The 18,642-nt window shown below is 39.9% G+C and overlaps 1 protein-coding gene and 1 pseudogene across 2 annotated transcripts in view; one reads left to right on the top strand and one right to left on the bottom strand.

The window, feature by feature from the left end:
* Window positions 1-18,642, bottom strand: part of Wdr33 (WD repeat domain 33) — a 114,987-nt gene that overhangs the window by 56,633 nt on the left and 39,712 nt on the right. The window contains exons 5-8 of one of the 2 annotated variants that reach the window (XM_026783593.1): window positions 18,022-18,117; window positions 17,693-17,844; window positions 15,999-16,096; window positions 6,764-6,990 (exon numbers count right to left, since the gene is read on the bottom strand). In XM_026783593.1, coding sequence (XP_026639394.1) covers window positions 6,887-6,990; window positions 15,999-16,096; window positions 17,693-17,844; window positions 18,022-18,117 — 450 coding nt within the window. In that variant the 3' untranslated portion in view covers window positions 6,764-6,886. Of the gene's footprint in view, window positions 1-6,763; window positions 6,991-15,998; window positions 16,097-17,692; window positions 17,845-18,021; window positions 18,118-18,642 lie in introns of those variants that run through there. The other variant, XM_005355859.2, reaches the window with a different exon arrangement.
* LOC113457099 lies at window positions 4,699-6,014 on the top strand (annotated as a pseudogene).

Genomic DNA, 18,642 nt, shown 5'->3' with positions numbered 1-18,642 from the left:
TACACACCCATAATGAGGCAGGGGAACCACCAACACAAAGCTAGCCTGAACTACATTGTTACACTGTCTCCCAGACAAACAAACTCAAGTAGATAAACACAGTAAAAATAAACTTAGAGATGGAATACATAGGAAGTGAATTCCCTTAAGTAAGCCCATAATTCTGACAAGAGGGCAAAGGTATGATGAGGATTAACATAAAAGAAAGGTTTTTAAAGAGCTAGGAGGTGGTGGTGCACGTCTTTTCACCCAGCACTCAGGAAGCAGAGACAGGCAGATCTCTGTGAATTCGAGGCCAGGCTAGTCTACAGAGCTAGTTTCAGGACAGATAGGTCTACACAAGGAAACTCTTGTCTTGAAAAACAAAAACAAAGAAGAAAGGTTTTTAAAAGCCTTGAATGATGGCACCTATCTTTAGTCACAACACTTGAGAGAGAGGCAGACAGATCTCTAGCCAAGACTCTATCATCAGCCATTTCTCAAAAAACAAAACAAAAACATAAAAATGTCATGTTATAGTTATGTGCATGTGGCTTACATACAGTTAGCATTATCTATGATACATCTAAATGTGAGAATCACTACTAAAAATAGTAGTATAATCACATGCTATCCTAACTCTCAACTCAATCTTTTTCCCTAAACAAATCTTTTATTGCCTCCTAATCAATTCCAACCTCCTCTTAAATCAGCTAAAATGTATGTTCTTTCTACACATGCTATGTCTTTTAGTATCTTCCATTGGTATATTTGACAAAAGCAACACACATGTGCTTTGCCCTACACTGTGTGCAGTGCTTTCTGTGAATGTCTGTGACCTTCAGAACAACCTGGTGATCAAAGTACTACTAGCCATGACTTAGATGGAGAGACACACACTGAGAAGACTACCCTACTAGCAAAGTCAGGGTTGTTGGCCATAGCTGGACAAAGAAAGAGCTAAGAGCTCAGGAGATGATTCGGTGGTTAAAATAACTGCTACATAAGCATCAAAGTGTCAGCCATCTGCAGAACCCACATAGATGCCAAGGGAGTGTAGTGGCCCGCCTGGAATTCCAGAGCTTAGAAGGCAGAGATGGGGGCTCACCAGGGAAAGCTAGACTGGCAGGCCAGAACAGCAAACCAGACAAGCTCTGTATTCAACCAAGACCCTACCTCAATGAATGAAGCAGAGACATCAAGAAAGGCTACTGACAGGAACCTCAGGCCTTCTTTGCATGTGCACTTGCACACAAGAATATGCCCACAAAAGTGTACATGTATGCATGAACACACTCTACAAACCTATACAACACATGATCCAAAAAAAGAGCCAAGATTCCCATAACAGAAATCAAGGACCTAAAATTCTGGAGCTGCCAGAAGTAAGAAGCCCAACCACTAAAAACAGCAATTACATTTTTTGTTTGTTTTTCTGTTAACATCTTTAATGACATTTATTTATTTGGGAAAAGGGCACACACGTACAATTAAATATACAAGGAAGTCAGAGGACAATTTCGGGAGTTTGTTTCTTCATCATCTGGATCTTGAAAATCAAACTAAGGTTGACATCAAGTTTGGCAAAAACATTTACCTGTTGAGCCATCTTGTCAGCTCTGTTGCTGTATAGTTTATTCCTCTTTATTTAATTACTTTATTTTTTCTCATACCTTACAGAAAAGGTTTGTTTTCCATACCTTATCCTCCTGTTCCAAAGAAACAGAATAGGAGCAAATTTGCTTTCATCTGTTATTGAAAGGATATAAACTAGAGTTTTTGTCTGATTTCTTTTTTTGAAACAGGATCTAGCATCAGCCTCACAAGTACAGAGATTAAAAGAACGCACTGCCACACAGACGACAATACAAATCCACTCACACATACACACACCCCTACACCTAAAATGGACTGCAGGCATAATTCAGTGGTACATTTATCTATCATGTGCAAGGTTCTGGATTGTTCCTCCAGCACTATAAAACCTAACTTCAACTAATCTTTTTGTGTGAAAAAATGTTGTTCTGAAAGTTTTAATACCATCAGGCATGGTGACTCAATTAACTGTAGTCACAGACAAGAAAGGCAGAAGCAGATGCCGGGCGGTGGTGGTGCCCGCCTTTAATTTCAACAGTCAGGAGGCAAAGGCAGGAGGCTGGATCTCTGTGAATTTGAGGTCAGCCTGGTCTACAACTTCAGGACAGGCTCCAAAGTTACAGAAACAACCAAAAAAAAAAAAAAAAAAAAAAAAAAAACAGAAGCAGAAAGTTCGTGAGTTCAAGGCTAAAGTTACTTTACAAATTTCAGGCTGGCCTAAACTAAAGTTTTATATTCTTAAGTTTGTTCCATATAAATTTTACTATCCTTCTGCATAGTAAAACCAGAGGGGTGGAGGTTGGGGAGATACCTTGGTTGGCCTGGAACACAGATCCACATGCTTCTGCTCCTGAGTGCTGGGATTAAGTGTGTGCTACCATGCCCAATTTTCTGTTGTTTCTCAAAGAAATGTGTCTTGCTTTTTCCATTGTGCTACAGATGACACTAACCAGATGTGTTCTCAATTTTTAATAAATATTGATCAAGCCTTATCAACAAACAACTTTTCTGGATTTAAAATTTACTCAAATTTTACTTAATTATAAGAGAGTTGAGATGTAAGGCACTGGGAAGCCTTTGCTAGCTAAACAGCAAGAAGACCCAAGTTCACCTCAGAACCCATGGTCGGGGAGGGGTGCTTGTAGGGCTGGAGAGATGGCTCAGTCAGTGTAGGTCAACCATACAATTCTGAGGACCTAAGTTCACCGCAGAATCCAGAGGGCTAGGATGGGAGGTGGAGTAGAATATATTGGAAGGCTGGAAAGATGGCTCAGCTGTTAAAGGCACTGGCTGTTCTTTCTGAGGTGCCTAATTCAAGTCCCAGTAACCACATGGCAACTGTCTGTAATCCCAGTCACATGACCTGGTCATGAACCAGGAAAGCGCATGGCACACAAAACTACATGCAGGCAAACGTTTATACACATTCTTAAAATTTTTATTTATTCATTTTTGAAATATTCTTTTTTTTTATTTATTAAGCATACAATGTACTGCTGGCAAGGAATGCACCAGGTCTCATTACAGATGGCTGTGAGCCACCATGTGGTTGCTGGGAATCGAACTCAGGACCTCTGAAAGAGCAGCCAGTGCTCTTACCCTCTGAGCCATCTCTCCAGCCCCTTGACATATTCTTGTAAGCCTAGTACTGTGGAGGTTTGCTGGTGGACCAGTCTAGCCTATTACAATCCCTAAGCCTCGATGAGAGACCCTGTCTCAACAACAACAAAATGCTACTGAGGAACAATACCCAAGGATGACTTCCAGCCTCCAAACATACACATGAGAACATGTACATACACACACCCACAAATGCTTACATAAAGAATTCAGTATTGAAGAGAGTATCCTCAGCTGGGTAAGGTGGCACATGCCTTTAATCCTTGCACTCTGGAGGGAGAGGCAAGAGGGATCTCTGAGTTTGAAGCCAGCCTGGTCCATACAGTGAGCTCCAAGAAAGTCAGGGCTACATCATGACCCTGTCACAAAAGTCCAAAAACAAGAAGAAAACACACACAAAGAATATCCTTGGTTTATCAAAAAAATATGGAAGAGACCAATCTTGGAGTTTACTAAATGACAAACGTTCTTTCAAAACCTTCCATGTTTTAAAGGTATCACCAGATTTATAGGAATGATCAATACAAATCGTGGTTATAAATTACCACTTTTGTGGGCTGGAGAGGTAGCTCAGCGGTTTAGAGCACTGACTGCTCTTCCAGCACTCGCATGGGAGTCTATAACTCACTGTCTGTAACATCCTCTAACAGACATACATTGCAGGAAAAACACCAAAGCACACAAATAGAAATAAGAAAGTATAAAGGGGGGAAGGAATTACCACTTTTTTTTATTGTTTTGTTTTGAGACAGAGTTTCACTGTATAGCCATGGCTGTCCTGGAACTCACTCAGTAGACCAGGCTGGCCTATAACACACAGAGATCCACCCATCTCTGCTGGGATTAAAGGTGTACACCACCTTCTCCTGGCTTAAAATTATTTTTTTATTAACACAAAAATTACCTAATCATATAGAAAGTCTCCTATCATACAGTTAGAAGTACATGCTGCTCTTCCAGAAGAGCCAGGTTTTACTCCCGGCACCCACAGGGCAGCTCACAATTGCCTGGGTAGTAAGTTGGGATGAGAAATGGCTCCCATAGGTTCTGATCTGAATGTTTGGTCCACAGTTGGTGGAAGGGCGTTGGAAAGGATTAGAGGTGTGGCCTTCAATCCCAACACTTGAGAGGCAGAGGTAGGTAGCTCTCTGAGTTCAAGTCCAGCCTTGTCGACAGGATAGCAAGGCTAACCAAAGAAATTGTTGGAAGTGGGAAGGCTAGGTTTGTTGGAGATGGGCTTTGAGGTTTTAAAAGCCCAGGCCAGGCCCAGTTCCACCATGCCCCCCATATACACACCCTCTACTCCAACCAGCCAATAAGATATAGCTCTCAGCTACTACTCTAGTGTCATGCTTCCCTGCCTGCCTGCTGTCATGCTTCTCTTCTACCATGGTAGCTCATGGACTCACAAGCTCCCAACTAAACAAATGTTTTCTTTGATAAGTTGGCTTGGTCATGACATCTCATCACAGCAATAGAAATGTAACTAAGAGAGCTTGTAATTCCAGTTCCAGAAGATATGACACCCTCTTCCATCCTCCGTCACACATGGGTATACATATACTCAGGCTCACACAAAAATAAAGAAGTAACATTTTAAGAGAGACTATGTTGGAAAACTCAGTTATTTATTTTTCTGGTTTATTTGAATTCTGACTCAAGATCCCATGTAGCCAAATTTACTTTGTAGCTTATAAGACCTTGAACTTTGATTTTCCTGCTTCAACCTCCTGAGCACTAGGATTCAATGCATACACTACGATGTCTGGTGTACACCGTACTCACGATTGAACCCAATGCTTAGTATATGCTAGGCCAAGCACTCTGGCTCCTGGGCTATATTCCAAGACTCTAGTGCCTGTGGAGACCTGCTGGGAACAGGACATCTAAAAGGCAAGTATGTCTGGAAGGCTATAGTGCAAGGCCATTTTTGCTGACTATAAGCAAGGTCTCTGGAACCAAAGAGAGCACAGAGCTCTTCTTAAAATTGAAGGTGTTTATGCCTATGATAAAACTGATTTCTACTTGAGCAAGAGATATGTTTATATGTATAAAGCAAAAAAAAATTGCAACTCTTGTGGTGGCAAACCAAACAAAACCAGGATGATATCTGGGAAAAGGTGTAGCTAGGGCCCATGCAAACAGTAACAAGCTTCATTCTGAATTCCGAAGCAACCTTCCTACAAACGTCACTTGATACAAAATCTGTGTGATGCTGTACCCCTCCCAGATTTAAACTAATAAAAAGTACATACATAAAAGGGGGGGGGGCATGTCAGTGAGTCTGGTGGTTGGTAGAGGCTGATTCCTTTATCCTAGCATTTGGAAAGCAGAGGTGGATCTGAGTCTGAGGCCAGCATGGTCTACATAGTGAGCTCCAGGACAGCAATGACTACACAAAGAAATCTTGCTTGCCTTAACACCCTTGCTCCAGGGGAAAAAATGGCTCAGGGGAAAAAAATGACACTTGCCCCCAAGCCTGACAAACTGAATTCATTTCTAAGACACATAGACTAAGTAGGAAAGAATCAACTCCCATGGGAGTTGTCTTTCACAGAGGTCAAGAATTTTCTGATTCACTGAAAGTGGAACTCTGGAAGACTCTGGCATACTATATTTTCATGTCAAGGCCATATAAATAAGTACTAAGTGGCTCAGATGTAATACAAAACATCACTGACAATCATACTGAAAACTGTCAAAGTACAAAGTACAACTGCTGTCTTAACTACTCATATACCTACCTAGTCAATTAGTAAGTTTGCTCTCAGAAGAAAATAATGCCAAGTTGAGACCCACAACCCTCTTCCCAGCCAGGGTCTTTTTTTTTTTGGTTTTTCGAGACAGGGTTTCTCTGTAGCTTTGGAGCCTGTCCTGGAACTCCCTTGGTAGAACAGGCTGTCCTCGAACTCCCAGAGATCCGCCTGTCTCTGCCTCCCAAGTGCTGGGATTACAGGCGTGCGCCACCACTGCCCGCCCCAGCCCAGGGTCTTATAAAGCCAAGGATTGCCTCCAACTCCCTATGCAGCCAAAGCTGACAGGGCAAAAGCTCCCAAGACCGGGGCTTCCTGCATGCAGTACAGCATTCTGTTAGCTGAGCTGCATCTCCATCTCACCGTCATCTTTGCTCTTTCACAGAAGATGCTGCTGTTGCTACTGTTGCTCAGAATTGAGTCCAGTGGCAGAAAAAGCAAACTAAGTGCTTGTCATTCAGTAAAAACTTGAAGGACATTTTTTTTCTTTTGGCTTTTCAAGACAAAGGTTTCTCCGTAGCTTTGGGGCCTGTCCTAGAATTTGCTCTGTAGACCAAGCTGGCCTCAAATTCAGAGATCTGCCTGCCTCTGCCTCCTGAATGCTGGAATTAAAGGTATGCTCCACCAACCACCCAGCTTCTGAAAGTCATTTTTAAGTTGCAAAATCTACTCTGCAAATCAATGTTATTTTTGCTATCAGTCACACCCAGACAAGAAAGTAAAAAAACTGAAAATGTAAACTTAGCCATAAACAAACAAACAAACAAAAAATTGAAAATAGTCAGCTTCTGGAACATAAAAGAAGCCTACTACTTAAGCATGGATCCTGTCTGTCAGATATACATTTTAGGGCTGGAAAGATGGTTCAGCAGTTAAGAGTACTTGTTACTTTCAGAGGGCCCATGTTTGATTCCAGGCATCCACATGGCAGTTCACAATTATCTGTAACTCCAGTTCCAGGGGACCGGACATCCTCTTCTGACCTCCATGAGCACCAAGAACACACATGATGCATTGACAAACATATGTAAAAATATAAAACCTAAAAGACAGACATTCTGAAACTACTCTATTCATATGTGCATGTTCAATACATTGAATTAAAACAAAAAAGTTATCTTGGGTAAGTTTAAGTAGAAAAACATTTACTATGTACCCTGAAAAGCACTGGGTTTAAATTCTCAGTACTGGGGATAAAAATGACAAAAAACAGGAAGCCCTACAGAAGTTGAAGGGAAAAATTAAAATAGTAGCCATCTCTGCACCCAAAGAAAAGAAAATACAGTCAATTATGAACTTAGCTTTAAAAACAAAACAAACCCCCCCCCAAAAAAACCCTATTGTTTAAAAACCATACAAAAAAGAACAATATCTTAACTTCCAAAAAACGGAAAGAACCAGACATGGTAGTGTAGACCTTTAACCTACAACTCAGGACATAGAGGCAGATGATCCCCAAGAGTTTGAAGACAGCTTGGTCAACAGAGTAAGACCTAGGCTATTAAAACAAACAACCCCCCTCAAATAAATAAATAGAGGGAGGGAGGGAGGGAGGGAGGGAGGGAAATGAAAAGCTGTCTAGAGAGTTGTGCTGGGGTATGGAATAAATAAATGCAAGTTGTCAATAATTTTATGATTTCCTGGCCATGAAGATGTTAAAGCCTGTACTACAAAAATGACCAATAACTAAATAAATGAATGAATGAATGAATAAGCTGAGGATACAAGCTAACATGCATGAAATTCTAGTACTAAATAATAAAGGCAGCCATTTGCATCCACACATCCCACACGTGCAAACTAAACCAATCTCAGACCTGTTATATCAGGAGTAAACCACTAGGTCTGTACTAACATGTAGACTTTTTCTGTCCTTATTGCCTAAACAACTATTTATCTACCACCAACACCGTATTATATAGTACAGGTAATTTAGAGATGGCTTAAAAGAACACAGGAGGGTTAAGCGAATACACAGCAACAGAGAGTATGCTTAAAGTTAACAAAGCCCTGACTTTAACCCCTAGTTCCAATATAAATATGTGTAGGTTTATCAACTACCATTTTACAAAAACAATTTCAGCATAGGGAACTTTGGTATCTTCAGAAAATCTGGAACCTGTTCTGAAAGGATAGCCATACACTTCCGAGATAACCACTTTTATCACAGTATCAAGGAGGCTGTGAAAATAGTTCTGTGAATCACCTAACAGTAACTAATATTGAATACTGTATTGTAATAACTAGTTTGACAACTCTCATAAACTCATTTAACTCACAAACTAACTCAAGGTTATTATTAATCATCATTTTCGATCAGTAGAACTTGCCCCAGAGTCCCATGTTGCTAAAGTCTAACACTGTGACTAACACCGGGAGTTAAGACTGCGTGGTTAGAATTCTATATAGGACTCTTTCTTCATAACCTCATTTTTAGTATTGTTGATTTGCTTCTGTTGGGGAGGAGGTGTTATTTTAAGATGAACATTTGCTATAACTATGGTTTAGTTCTTGCCACAACTCTAGTTTTGACACAAACTGAGTCACCTGAGAAGAGGAAACCTCAAGTGAAGAACAGTAAAAAACCAGACCAGCCTGTGGGCATGATCCTGAGAGCATTTTCTTGATTGATGACTGATGTGGGAGGGCCACTATAATACAGCAGTGCCAACTCTAACCAACAAAAATGAGATAAAGGAAACCATAAATAAACTAGAAGAGTAAAATAATAATTGAAATATTTTCCTAAGCTAGGAACATAGCATGCTAAAACAGGAAAAGAAGCATGACAGAATCTCTAGAGATATGAAAAATTTCATCTTATCACAGAAGTGGTTAGATGGGTTTAGTGCAAATACATAAAAATAACAGGTACAATTTGTGTGTGTACATACGTGTGTACATGCACATGCAGGGAAACAAATTTAGAAGTAGCGTAAATCAGGGAGAGTAGCTCATGTCTGTAACCCTAGCATCTGAGACAGAAGACCCAGAAGTAAAAGGTCACGTGTGGTCATGTCACCTCTGATCCCAGCAGCACTTCAAGGATGGAGAGAGGAGAATGGTTCGGGCTGGCTACTCAGCCAGCATAGCCATAAATCCCCAAGCTCTAGGTTCACTAGGAGACTTTGTCTCAAGGTAATAAGACAGAACTGAAACAGAAGACCTAGTGTTCTCTAGTCTTGATGCAAATGTAAGGGCTTAAGTACTTGCATACGTATGTACATATACACACCCCATCCTTAGGCCTGAAACCTTGAACAGACAAAACTACAACCTCAACCCTATTCTTAAACTACATAGAAACACAGTCTGCTTAAATAGTGTGAAACTCAACCACCTGTCAAAAATAATTTCCCTGAAAGCTAGTAAGAAAATGTAGCACAATTTCAACAGACACAAATAGTTTATACAACAGCCCATGCTGTACTCTTACACACAAAACCTTCCCACAACTAAATTCAAATATGATGTTCTACATTCTTCATCCTCAATATTCTAGAAACCCATACTAGGTAAACCCAATCCTACTTCCATACAGAATCATCTACGTATCTTTAGATGCTGACTGAGGAAATGGCACAGTTGGTTAGGTGCCTACTGCAGAAGTACTAAGGACCAGCCTTTATCCCTACTGCCCACATCGTGAGGGCAGAAGTGCACCTGTAATTTCAGTGCTGGGAATACAAAAGTAGGATCCCTAAGCCTTGCTAGTCTAGCTAGACGGCTATAAAATCAGCTCTAGGCAAAGTGAAATGGCTGGATGTATGCTCTATTACTTGGGAGGCAGAGGCAGGGAGCTCTGTAATTTCAAGATCATTAATTTCAGAATAGCCAGACTTATGAGACTCAGATTTGGGGGGGGGGGGCATATCCTTTTTTGCACTACTCAGGACACAAAATTCCATCCTCATGATAGCTCACAACCATCTGTAACTCCAGTTACAGACTGAGAGGATTCAACACCTTCTCCAAACCTACAAGGGCACCAGGCAACACCACCTTCAGCAAGGCTGACTGCTTAAATTACTCGTTAACTTACTGCTGTAAAAAACTGAGACCACAGGCTGCCTTAGTGACACATGCCTTTAATTCCAGTCCTCAGGATGCACAGGCAGGTAAATCTGAGTTCAAGGCCAGCCTTGTCTACACAACAAGCTCCAGGATAGCCAGAGCTACATAAGGACCCTGTCTCTAAGATTGGGGTGCTGGCAGGCAGATCTCTGTTAGTTCAAGACCAATCAGGACTACATATTAAAGACTACCTGGGGGGGGGGGGGCTCATAAGCAAAACTATGTGTAGGAATGGCTCCTAGCTTTTGTGTATGGTACTGAAAGAATCACACCCATAATGCAAAGTGAATACTCTACAAATGTGCTATATTCTCAGTCCCTGACTGCTTTTGAGACAGAGTCTCATTAAGTCTAAGCTGGCCTTAAACTCCTGATCCTCCTGCTTCCTGCTAGTGCTTACTTTAACTGGAGTGCTGAACTAAAGGTATGTGTTATCATCAACTGATTTGATTTGTTTTGTTTTGTTTTGTTTTGAAGACAGGCCCTCACTATATAGCTCTGGCTGTTCTGAAACTCATTATGTGGACAGATTAGGTTTGAAGTCACAGAGATCAGCCTGCTTCTGCCTAACAAATCCTGAGATTAAAGCCATGTACCACTACGCCTGGCTTTTGAATGAAATACATTTTTGCAAGCCTATGAGAGCCAGAGAGTGGAATGTGGTAGTCTGGATGATAATGGCCCCCATAAGCTCATGCTTGAATCCTTAGTCCACAACTACTGGAAATTTTGGGAAGGATTAAAAGATGTGGCCTTGCTGGAGATGAGTCACTAGGGGCAGGCTTTGATGGTTCAAAAAACTCAAACTATTCCCATTAGCTTTCTTGCCTGTTGTATCTCCTAGCTACTACTCCAGCACTATGTCTGCATGCTGCTGCCATGCTTACCCCAATGATGGTCATGGGCTCTAACCTTCTACACTGTAAATCCCCCCCCCCCAAATTTCTTCTATCAGTTTCCTTCCTCAAGGTGTTCTCCCATAGTAATAGAAAAGTAACCAAGATAAGAATACAAACTATGTTACAAAGATAACAGGATTTGTGGTTTTCTCTTAAGAAACAGATAGAATTTTGTAGGATGCTATATAAAATGTTATAGATAAGCAGTAAGTAAATTATTCACAATGAAGATCACATTTTTACCCTGAAGACTCTGTAAACATGTTTTTACACCGTTTAAAAACCTACCAAACTAAAAGATCTTTGTAGTGAAGGCTTTATCTTATTTAGTAAAAATCACAGTTGAAAGCAATCAAGAAAAAATACACAAAGACTTATCAAGAATGCTGCTGGGCATTACATGCCTTTAATTCCAGCAGCCGAGAGGCAAAAGCAGGCAGAACTCTTCTAGTCAACAGATCTAGTTCCCAAACAGGTAAGGCTACACTAAGAAAACCTGTCTCGAAAAAAACCAAAAAGAAAAAAAAAATATTAATGCTATTCTTTTTCTTATGTTGTGAGGTGAACATGGGGTTCATTTCTTCGCACTAAGCGATAATACTGAAGAGAGAGCCAGCACCTTACAGGATGAGTCGGGAACAACACCATGAGTTCTTTGTTGGCCAGCATGTGCTACTTAGTGAACGCAAGTCTAGCCTTAACTGCGTAGTAAGACCCTTTCTTAAAGCGAAGCAAAATAAAATTTAATAAAACGGGTTTGGTTTAGCTTTGCTTTTAAAGACAGAATCACACTTTGCCCAGACTGGTCTACAAATGCTACGTAGCAAAGATGAGCTTGAATTTCTCCCCACTGCCTAGATAAGAGGTATGTGTACTACCAAACTCAATTTCATACTGGAGCATAATCCTAAGACTCAGTGTACGCTAAGCATGCACATACCAACAAATTTGTTCCCAACACAAGGCTCTTCCTCTGGACAATACTGCAAGGTACCCCTTTCTGTACATTTACATAACTTAGCAGATACCTTGTAACTCATTTGCTGTTTCAACAATCAGTGTGATATAATGTTTCTGTGGTTCAGTTAGTAGTACATAAATAATTGTAACCCCTGGGCAGTGATGGTGCACTCAGGAGACAGAGGCAGGTGGATCTCTGTGAGTCTGAGGCCAGCCTAGTCTACAGAGGGAATTCCAGGACAGGCTCCAAATCCACACAAAGAAACCCTGTCTTGAAAGAATAAAAAACAAAACAAACAACCCCTACTCCCCCATAACCACACTATAACCTACAGGGACAGTTTTTAAGGAAATTATTAAAATAAACTGGAGTTCCCTCTGCCCACACTCTCTCTACTCCCCTACCAAAATCTTTACTTCATAATTCTATCACCATAGCTCAGAAATACAATCTACGATGACATTTCTTTTACATATAAAAGGTTAGGGATATAGCTCAGTGGTTGGGTTACTTGCCTAGCATGCGCCCTGGGCTACACAGTAATAAAACTCAAGCCAAACAACCTGCCTTCAAATCCTAGCCCTACTTCTTATACTGTATGAATAATCTTTGGCAGGTTTATTTAACTTCATTTGTAAAGTAGGGGCTAACCACTTCTTATCCCAAAGGGTTGCTGATGATGCTAAATTAAGTACTTACACTATGCCTGATCAGTGTGCCGGTTATTATTGCTAAAACCAAGAAGATAAAACAAACTTTAAGTGCAGTGAGTTTCTGGAGTAGATTCTTTTTATAAGTTTAATTCTTCTCATTAAAATTAATTTAACATTATTAATGATTGCACTTTTTAACTTGGCAGCAAGAGGTTTGTTTTGCTTTTAGAGACAGAGTCGCAGGTCTTCTTCCCTCTTCTGTGTCAATAAAGTATTTATAACAAATATTATTAAGTTTACTCACTGGTCTCTGCTTTGAAGATGATAAAAGCTTGTGAAAATATCTTGCCTACAAAATTTTAAGCACTAGCCGGGCGATGGTGGCGCACGCCTTTAATCCCAGCACTCAGGAGGCAGAGGCAGGCGGATCTCTGTGAGTTCGAGACCAGCCTGGTCTACATAGCTAGTTCCAGGACAGGCTCCAAAGCCACAGAGAAACCCTGTCTCGAAACCCCCCCCCCCAAAAAAAAAAAATTTAAGCACTCTTTACTTGAGAAAAAGGACAAAAGTGTATAAACTCCAGTATATGAGAGATATTTACAAAATGTTTCCCAACTCAATTTCATGAACTTATGAATCAATCAAGCAATACTTTTGTACAGCAAATCTCCCAACACTTGCTCTATGCCCATTTTAAACAGGTTTCTCTTGAGTTCGAGGCCAGCCTGGTTTATAATAGCTAGTTCCAGGACAGGTTCCAAAGCAACACAGAGAAACTCTGTCTTGAAACCCCACCCCACCCCCGTGTGTGTGTGTGTGTGTGTGTGTGTGTGTGTGTGTGTGTGTGTGTAAATTTTGTACTGAAAAATTGTGACTTTTTTATTTGTAGTATTGTGACTTGTAAAAAATACTGTGTACTTAAAGCTGAACTCAGAGAAAAAAAAATGACTGTTATTTTTAAATATTTAATTGGCTGTCAGAATAGATCACAGATGTTTTTTATTTTGTTTCTAAGTGTCTTACAGAGTTCAGGCTGTGTTGCACCTCACAAGTGTTGAGATTATAGCCATGCATTAAATGTTTTTGCTTTTTTTTTCTTTGATGTTCCAAGTAGAAAAGGAAGTTGGAGAAAAGCAGATTACCAATGTAATGGAAGAATATTATAAAAATCAGACCTGATATCAGTAAAGGAAAACATGAGGCAACAAATACTTTATCACTAAAAATCTGAATAAAAGTCTGATTTTTATTATGGATGATGGAGAAAAGGTTAAGTATGTGTTAAAGCCTCAGAATATATATATGTGATCATCACCTCCCTTCAAATAGTGTTTTCTTGACTTTTCAAAACACCTAACCTCTCAAAGTGAGTGCCTGACACATATAAGAAAAAAGGAGCATGTCTGCTTGTCTGCCAGGTAGGTATGGGTAGACTATGACTTACTTATTACAGGGCAACTGACGTTTTAGAAGTGGAACAATCATCCTGTCCAAATTTTGGCTTTGGGATCCAATGTTTTCCATGAGAAGCTGCCTTCAGGTCCTTTCTTCTAATTTTTGATGAATAATTTTGTATTCTCCCAGTAATGACTGTAAATCTGACCTCGAACCATCAAGTATAACAGAAATGCTCTTAATTTCACAGGATTTAGAAAACTGAATGATAGAAAATAATAACTGGAATCTAAAATCTAAGGATTATGCGAGACTTGCTCCATTTTATTTAAATTCACCTGGACTAAAGTTAGTATTAAAAAGGTTCACCTTAACTCAAATCTAAAACTATCAAGTGCTGCTTCTCACACTCCATTTCAGACACCGTCAAGCACATGCAGGGCTGTTCTCAGAGCCCTTCTAGAACTACTGTGTAAAGTGAAATGAAGTTAACATACAAAAGATTGTTGCAATACAAACTGTTGAGCAGTCTACTATGAGATTTCTACTCTATTTCAGATTATAAAGTCAGTCATTGTAATCCCCCAGGATTACTTTAAATAAAAAATTTTATTTCTAAGGATTTTTATTTCTAAGCCTAAGAACAGTAAGGAAAGAGCCAACATAAGTGTACAATGAGAATGAAAGTCAAGTGGTTAAGAGTCTAGTTATGGCATTGAACCTATTATTTTTTAACAAGTCATTTAAGTCTTCTGGGTCATGTTCTCTTCCATAAATGAGTCTCCGTCATTCTTAAGTTGCATGGTGTCATGATCTCCACAGTGCATATGCCCCTCAATTTGACAGGCACCGACAGGATCCTACAATAGCTGTGGCGATGCACAACTGGACATGGATCCAAGACAATGTGAAAATACATTCAATGATATTCGCTGGAATTTACCTTTTAATTTTTTAGTTTCGTTTTGTCTGTTTGTTTTATTCTGAAACAGGGTTTCACTATACAGTGCTGGCTGGTGTGGAACCACCTATGTAGACCAGACTAACATGGAACTCACAGAGATTACCTGCCTCTACAGGAGTAAAGGGTGTGCACAACAACATCTGGCATGTTAAAGTATCTTAACAGTTGTAGGAAATTTACAATTCCAACAAGACAACTAACTGCTGACTCTGTAACATGAAGGGAAATCTCTGAATCATAATGTCTTGATATATGTTATCTTTGATACCCATTCTCCACCCTTAATTTCCATCTCCCATGATGTTACTCCTGCGGGATTCCGGAATCAAGAGCATGGAGGCAAAGGTCAGTTTGTAAACTAGTAGAGGTTGAAATTAAACACTTGAAAATATTACATTCCTAGTGAATAATAAACCAAGTACTTAGAAGTACAAATGGTTTTATTATAATGTTTGCACTAAGGATATATAAGACACAGCTAATTACCAAATTCTAGTACCTCAGAATTCACATAAAGGGTGGTAACAGCCCCACTATACAAAGTGAAATAATCTACAAATTTCAAGTAAGCCAGTTGCAATGAAGCACAACTGCACTCCCAGAATTGGGAGTCTGGACAAGGACTAAGGACTATAAGTTCCAGGCTAGTGTGGGCTACACAGCAAGTTCCAGGCCAGCTTAAGCTTCACAATGAGAACCTTTCTCAAAAAGGGGGTAAGTACATACAGCTACTAATAACTAATAATATTTTATCAGATAATTTATCTGTACAGGGCTGTCATGAATATGTGAACTGTCTATTATTTTGAAATGTCTACGTCAATAAAGAGTACTTCCCTAAAGGACAAAGATAAAGAAGTGATGGAGAAAAGGGAGAGCTTGTATTTAATTTGCAACTGAAAGAATTCAAAGATAGTGAAATTACTATTAGTTAAAATTTTAAAAATGAATGCAAACTAGAGAACAGCTGTGTTTTGACAGAGATGGTGAATGTATAAAAAAATACTTTAATGGAGATACAAGTAGATATAGTGTATTGTGATGACTTAACCATAAATGCCTTCCCTATTTAAGTATTTCAATCAGTACTGTTAGTACACATACCTCGGAGAATTCTTTCCTCATGGCAACGAAGAAAATCCCAGATTCTAACAGTGCCGTCATCAGAGCATGTAGCAAATTTATTATCCGTGGGTGAGAAACTGTTACATGAAGACACACAGCAGGGGAAAGAAGTCAGCATTTAACAGATCATCCATGCTTCTCAGACAGGGAAAAACAAAAACACTGCTGCATTATAAACAGGAGAAGGATGTATCCAGTGAAGAAGCCCTTAAAGAGAATGGAGTCAGCTAACATATGCATCTCATCAAAAGACTTCAAAAGAATAGGGGGTTTTTCTTTACAGTTTTCCATCAATATTCAGAACTTCTCAGTGCATTACTAGTCCTATCATTACCTGTGCTCCTTTTAGTATATTTCCTGTATCAACAAATCATGGGGAGCTGCCTTAACAGTGAAACTACATGTACTCTACTCTTAACAATATTTCTGCATATAATCATTTAAGCCACAGAGTAATACTGCTCAAAACATGAGCATCAGTTTCTGCCTCAGATACTTAAACATCATCCTTATATACCATGTTTCTCGCTTATTTAAAAGGCTCGTGAAAACCACACACCTTCTTCCAGGTGTAAAGTAATCCCATGAATGTTGTACCTCTGGAGGAAAACTTAAAATATACACCAGATATTTTTAAAGCCAATGACTACTACACAAGAGGGAGTTTTCTTCCTGGCTGTGAAAAACCATCAAGATTTTCAATGAACTGTATGAACTCCCTTGAACTTCTGAATGGCTAAAGGTGAAAAAATGATGAGCACGACACTGAGGTCAAGTCTATAAAGCAGAAACATATGCAACAGGTTCTGTGGATTCTGAAAGGAGAAACAAGTGACTGCCAATGGTGTTTCTAAAGTCAACCTCTTCCCACACGTAGATGGCACAACCTTAAAAGAATGCTTAGCTTTATTCTGAGGCTGCAGCAATTCTTCAGGCTTCTTTTTGAAACTCTTTCCCCCAGTTTTACTATACATTTCTCACTGTTATGTAAAAACATACAACTCACTGAAAATGTTTTAACTCCCCTCATACATTTGCGTAAGTCATGTTATCAACAGTGAATCAGAAGAAAAGTCCTAGAGTCTTCTTTGACAAAGGTCTGCTTACAGCTGCAAAGCATGAAGAACCCATTCATTAATCCGTTAATGTTTGCCACGTCCAGAGAGTTATCTGTGAGGTTTTTAGTCCTATACTTTCTTTCTTTTTGAAGTCGTGGCAGAACCAAGCCAACCAGGTCTTCACTTAAGCCTCTTTTTTTCCTTGACTTTTGTGTGGATTCTGAAGGTGATTTCTGTAGGCTTTAGATTTTATTCAGTTGTATGATTAAAGACTGAATTCTTTATTTGGAATATTCTTGTCTTACACAGTAGATAATAAAAAGGAATAACGTATACACATTATTAACCATAAATAAAAAGAGAAAACCAGTGCAAAATGTGGCAGACAATACATCTCTAACATATTGCAAAGGCTGATACCAGGACAAAACTATTTCAGAAAGGTGCCAGCAAAATGGTGAATGTGTGAAAACAAAGAGAAATATTGTGTTCATAAGGTGCGGAAAGTTTCCCAGAATCTGAGAGAGCCCATGCATCTCTGCACCCAGAATACACTTAGAGAGTAATTTAACCATGACAATAGGGACTACAGAAAATGGTATATTGTGTATAAACCTGGCCTCTCTAATCGCCTCCTTATGTGCCTGGAACATCTTGACGTTGTTCATGTTGGATTGCCAATATTTCACATATCCTCCATGATCTGCTGTCAACATCCACATGTCATTATGTGACCAAGTCATGGCCCTCACAGGGCTATCATGAGCCTGTAAAAATAGAAAACACTTTTAAGTTTTTATTTAAGAGAATATATGGCTGAAGCTGACAGGAACCTCTATTAACTCAGAGCAGTAAACTGTCCAATTGTTAAGTTTTATATGGCCAATAAAGTTGACTATGCCCTCAAGTTTTTAGAGGAGCTACCATCTGGTGGTTCCTGTTACCTGCAATATGGTTTCAAAGTTGAAAGTCAGCCCATTCCACAAGGTGAACTCTCCACTAGAAGCTCCAGTGACCAATCGTCTTCCTTCTGGAGTCCACTGGGGGAGGAAAAGGAAGACAGGGCAAACATAAGAACATGCCATGCAACTTCACTAATTTCAAAAATATTTTCAAATGTGGTTTTGTTTGCTTGGTTTGGTTTTATTTGTGTCTGTGCATGTGTAGGTTGAGCGAGAGTTACAGGCAGTTGTCAGTTTCAGAATGTGGGTGTAGGGAACTGAACTCAAGTCCTCTAAAAAAGCTGCAATGGGGAGCCACCTTAGGGTTGGCAAGAGTCTCAAACCTACAGTGGCTCCCAGGTGCCCCGGGCGATATCCCCAGTTAGCTCCTTGGGCAGCTGGGGATAGGGAACCTGAAATGACTCTATCCTATAGCCATACTGGTGAATATCTTGCATATCACCATAGCACCTTCATAGAGACAGAGACCCACACTGGAGCACCGGACTGAGCTCCCAAGGTCCCAATGAGGAGCAGGAGGGAGACCATGAGCAAGGAAGTCAGAACCACGAGGGGTGCACCCACCCACTGAGACAGTGGGGCTGATCTATTGGGAGCTCACCA

Source organism: Microtus ochrogaster, chromosome 18 (assembly GCF_000317375.1).
Source record: "Microtus ochrogaster isolate Prairie Vole_2 chromosome 18, MicOch1.0, whole genome shotgun sequence".
Lineage (NCBI taxonomy): Eukaryota > Metazoa > Chordata > Mammalia > Rodentia > Cricetidae > Microtus > Microtus ochrogaster.
Note: the sequence above shows the minus strand (reverse complement) of the source record. Positions and strands in the feature narration are given on the sequence as shown.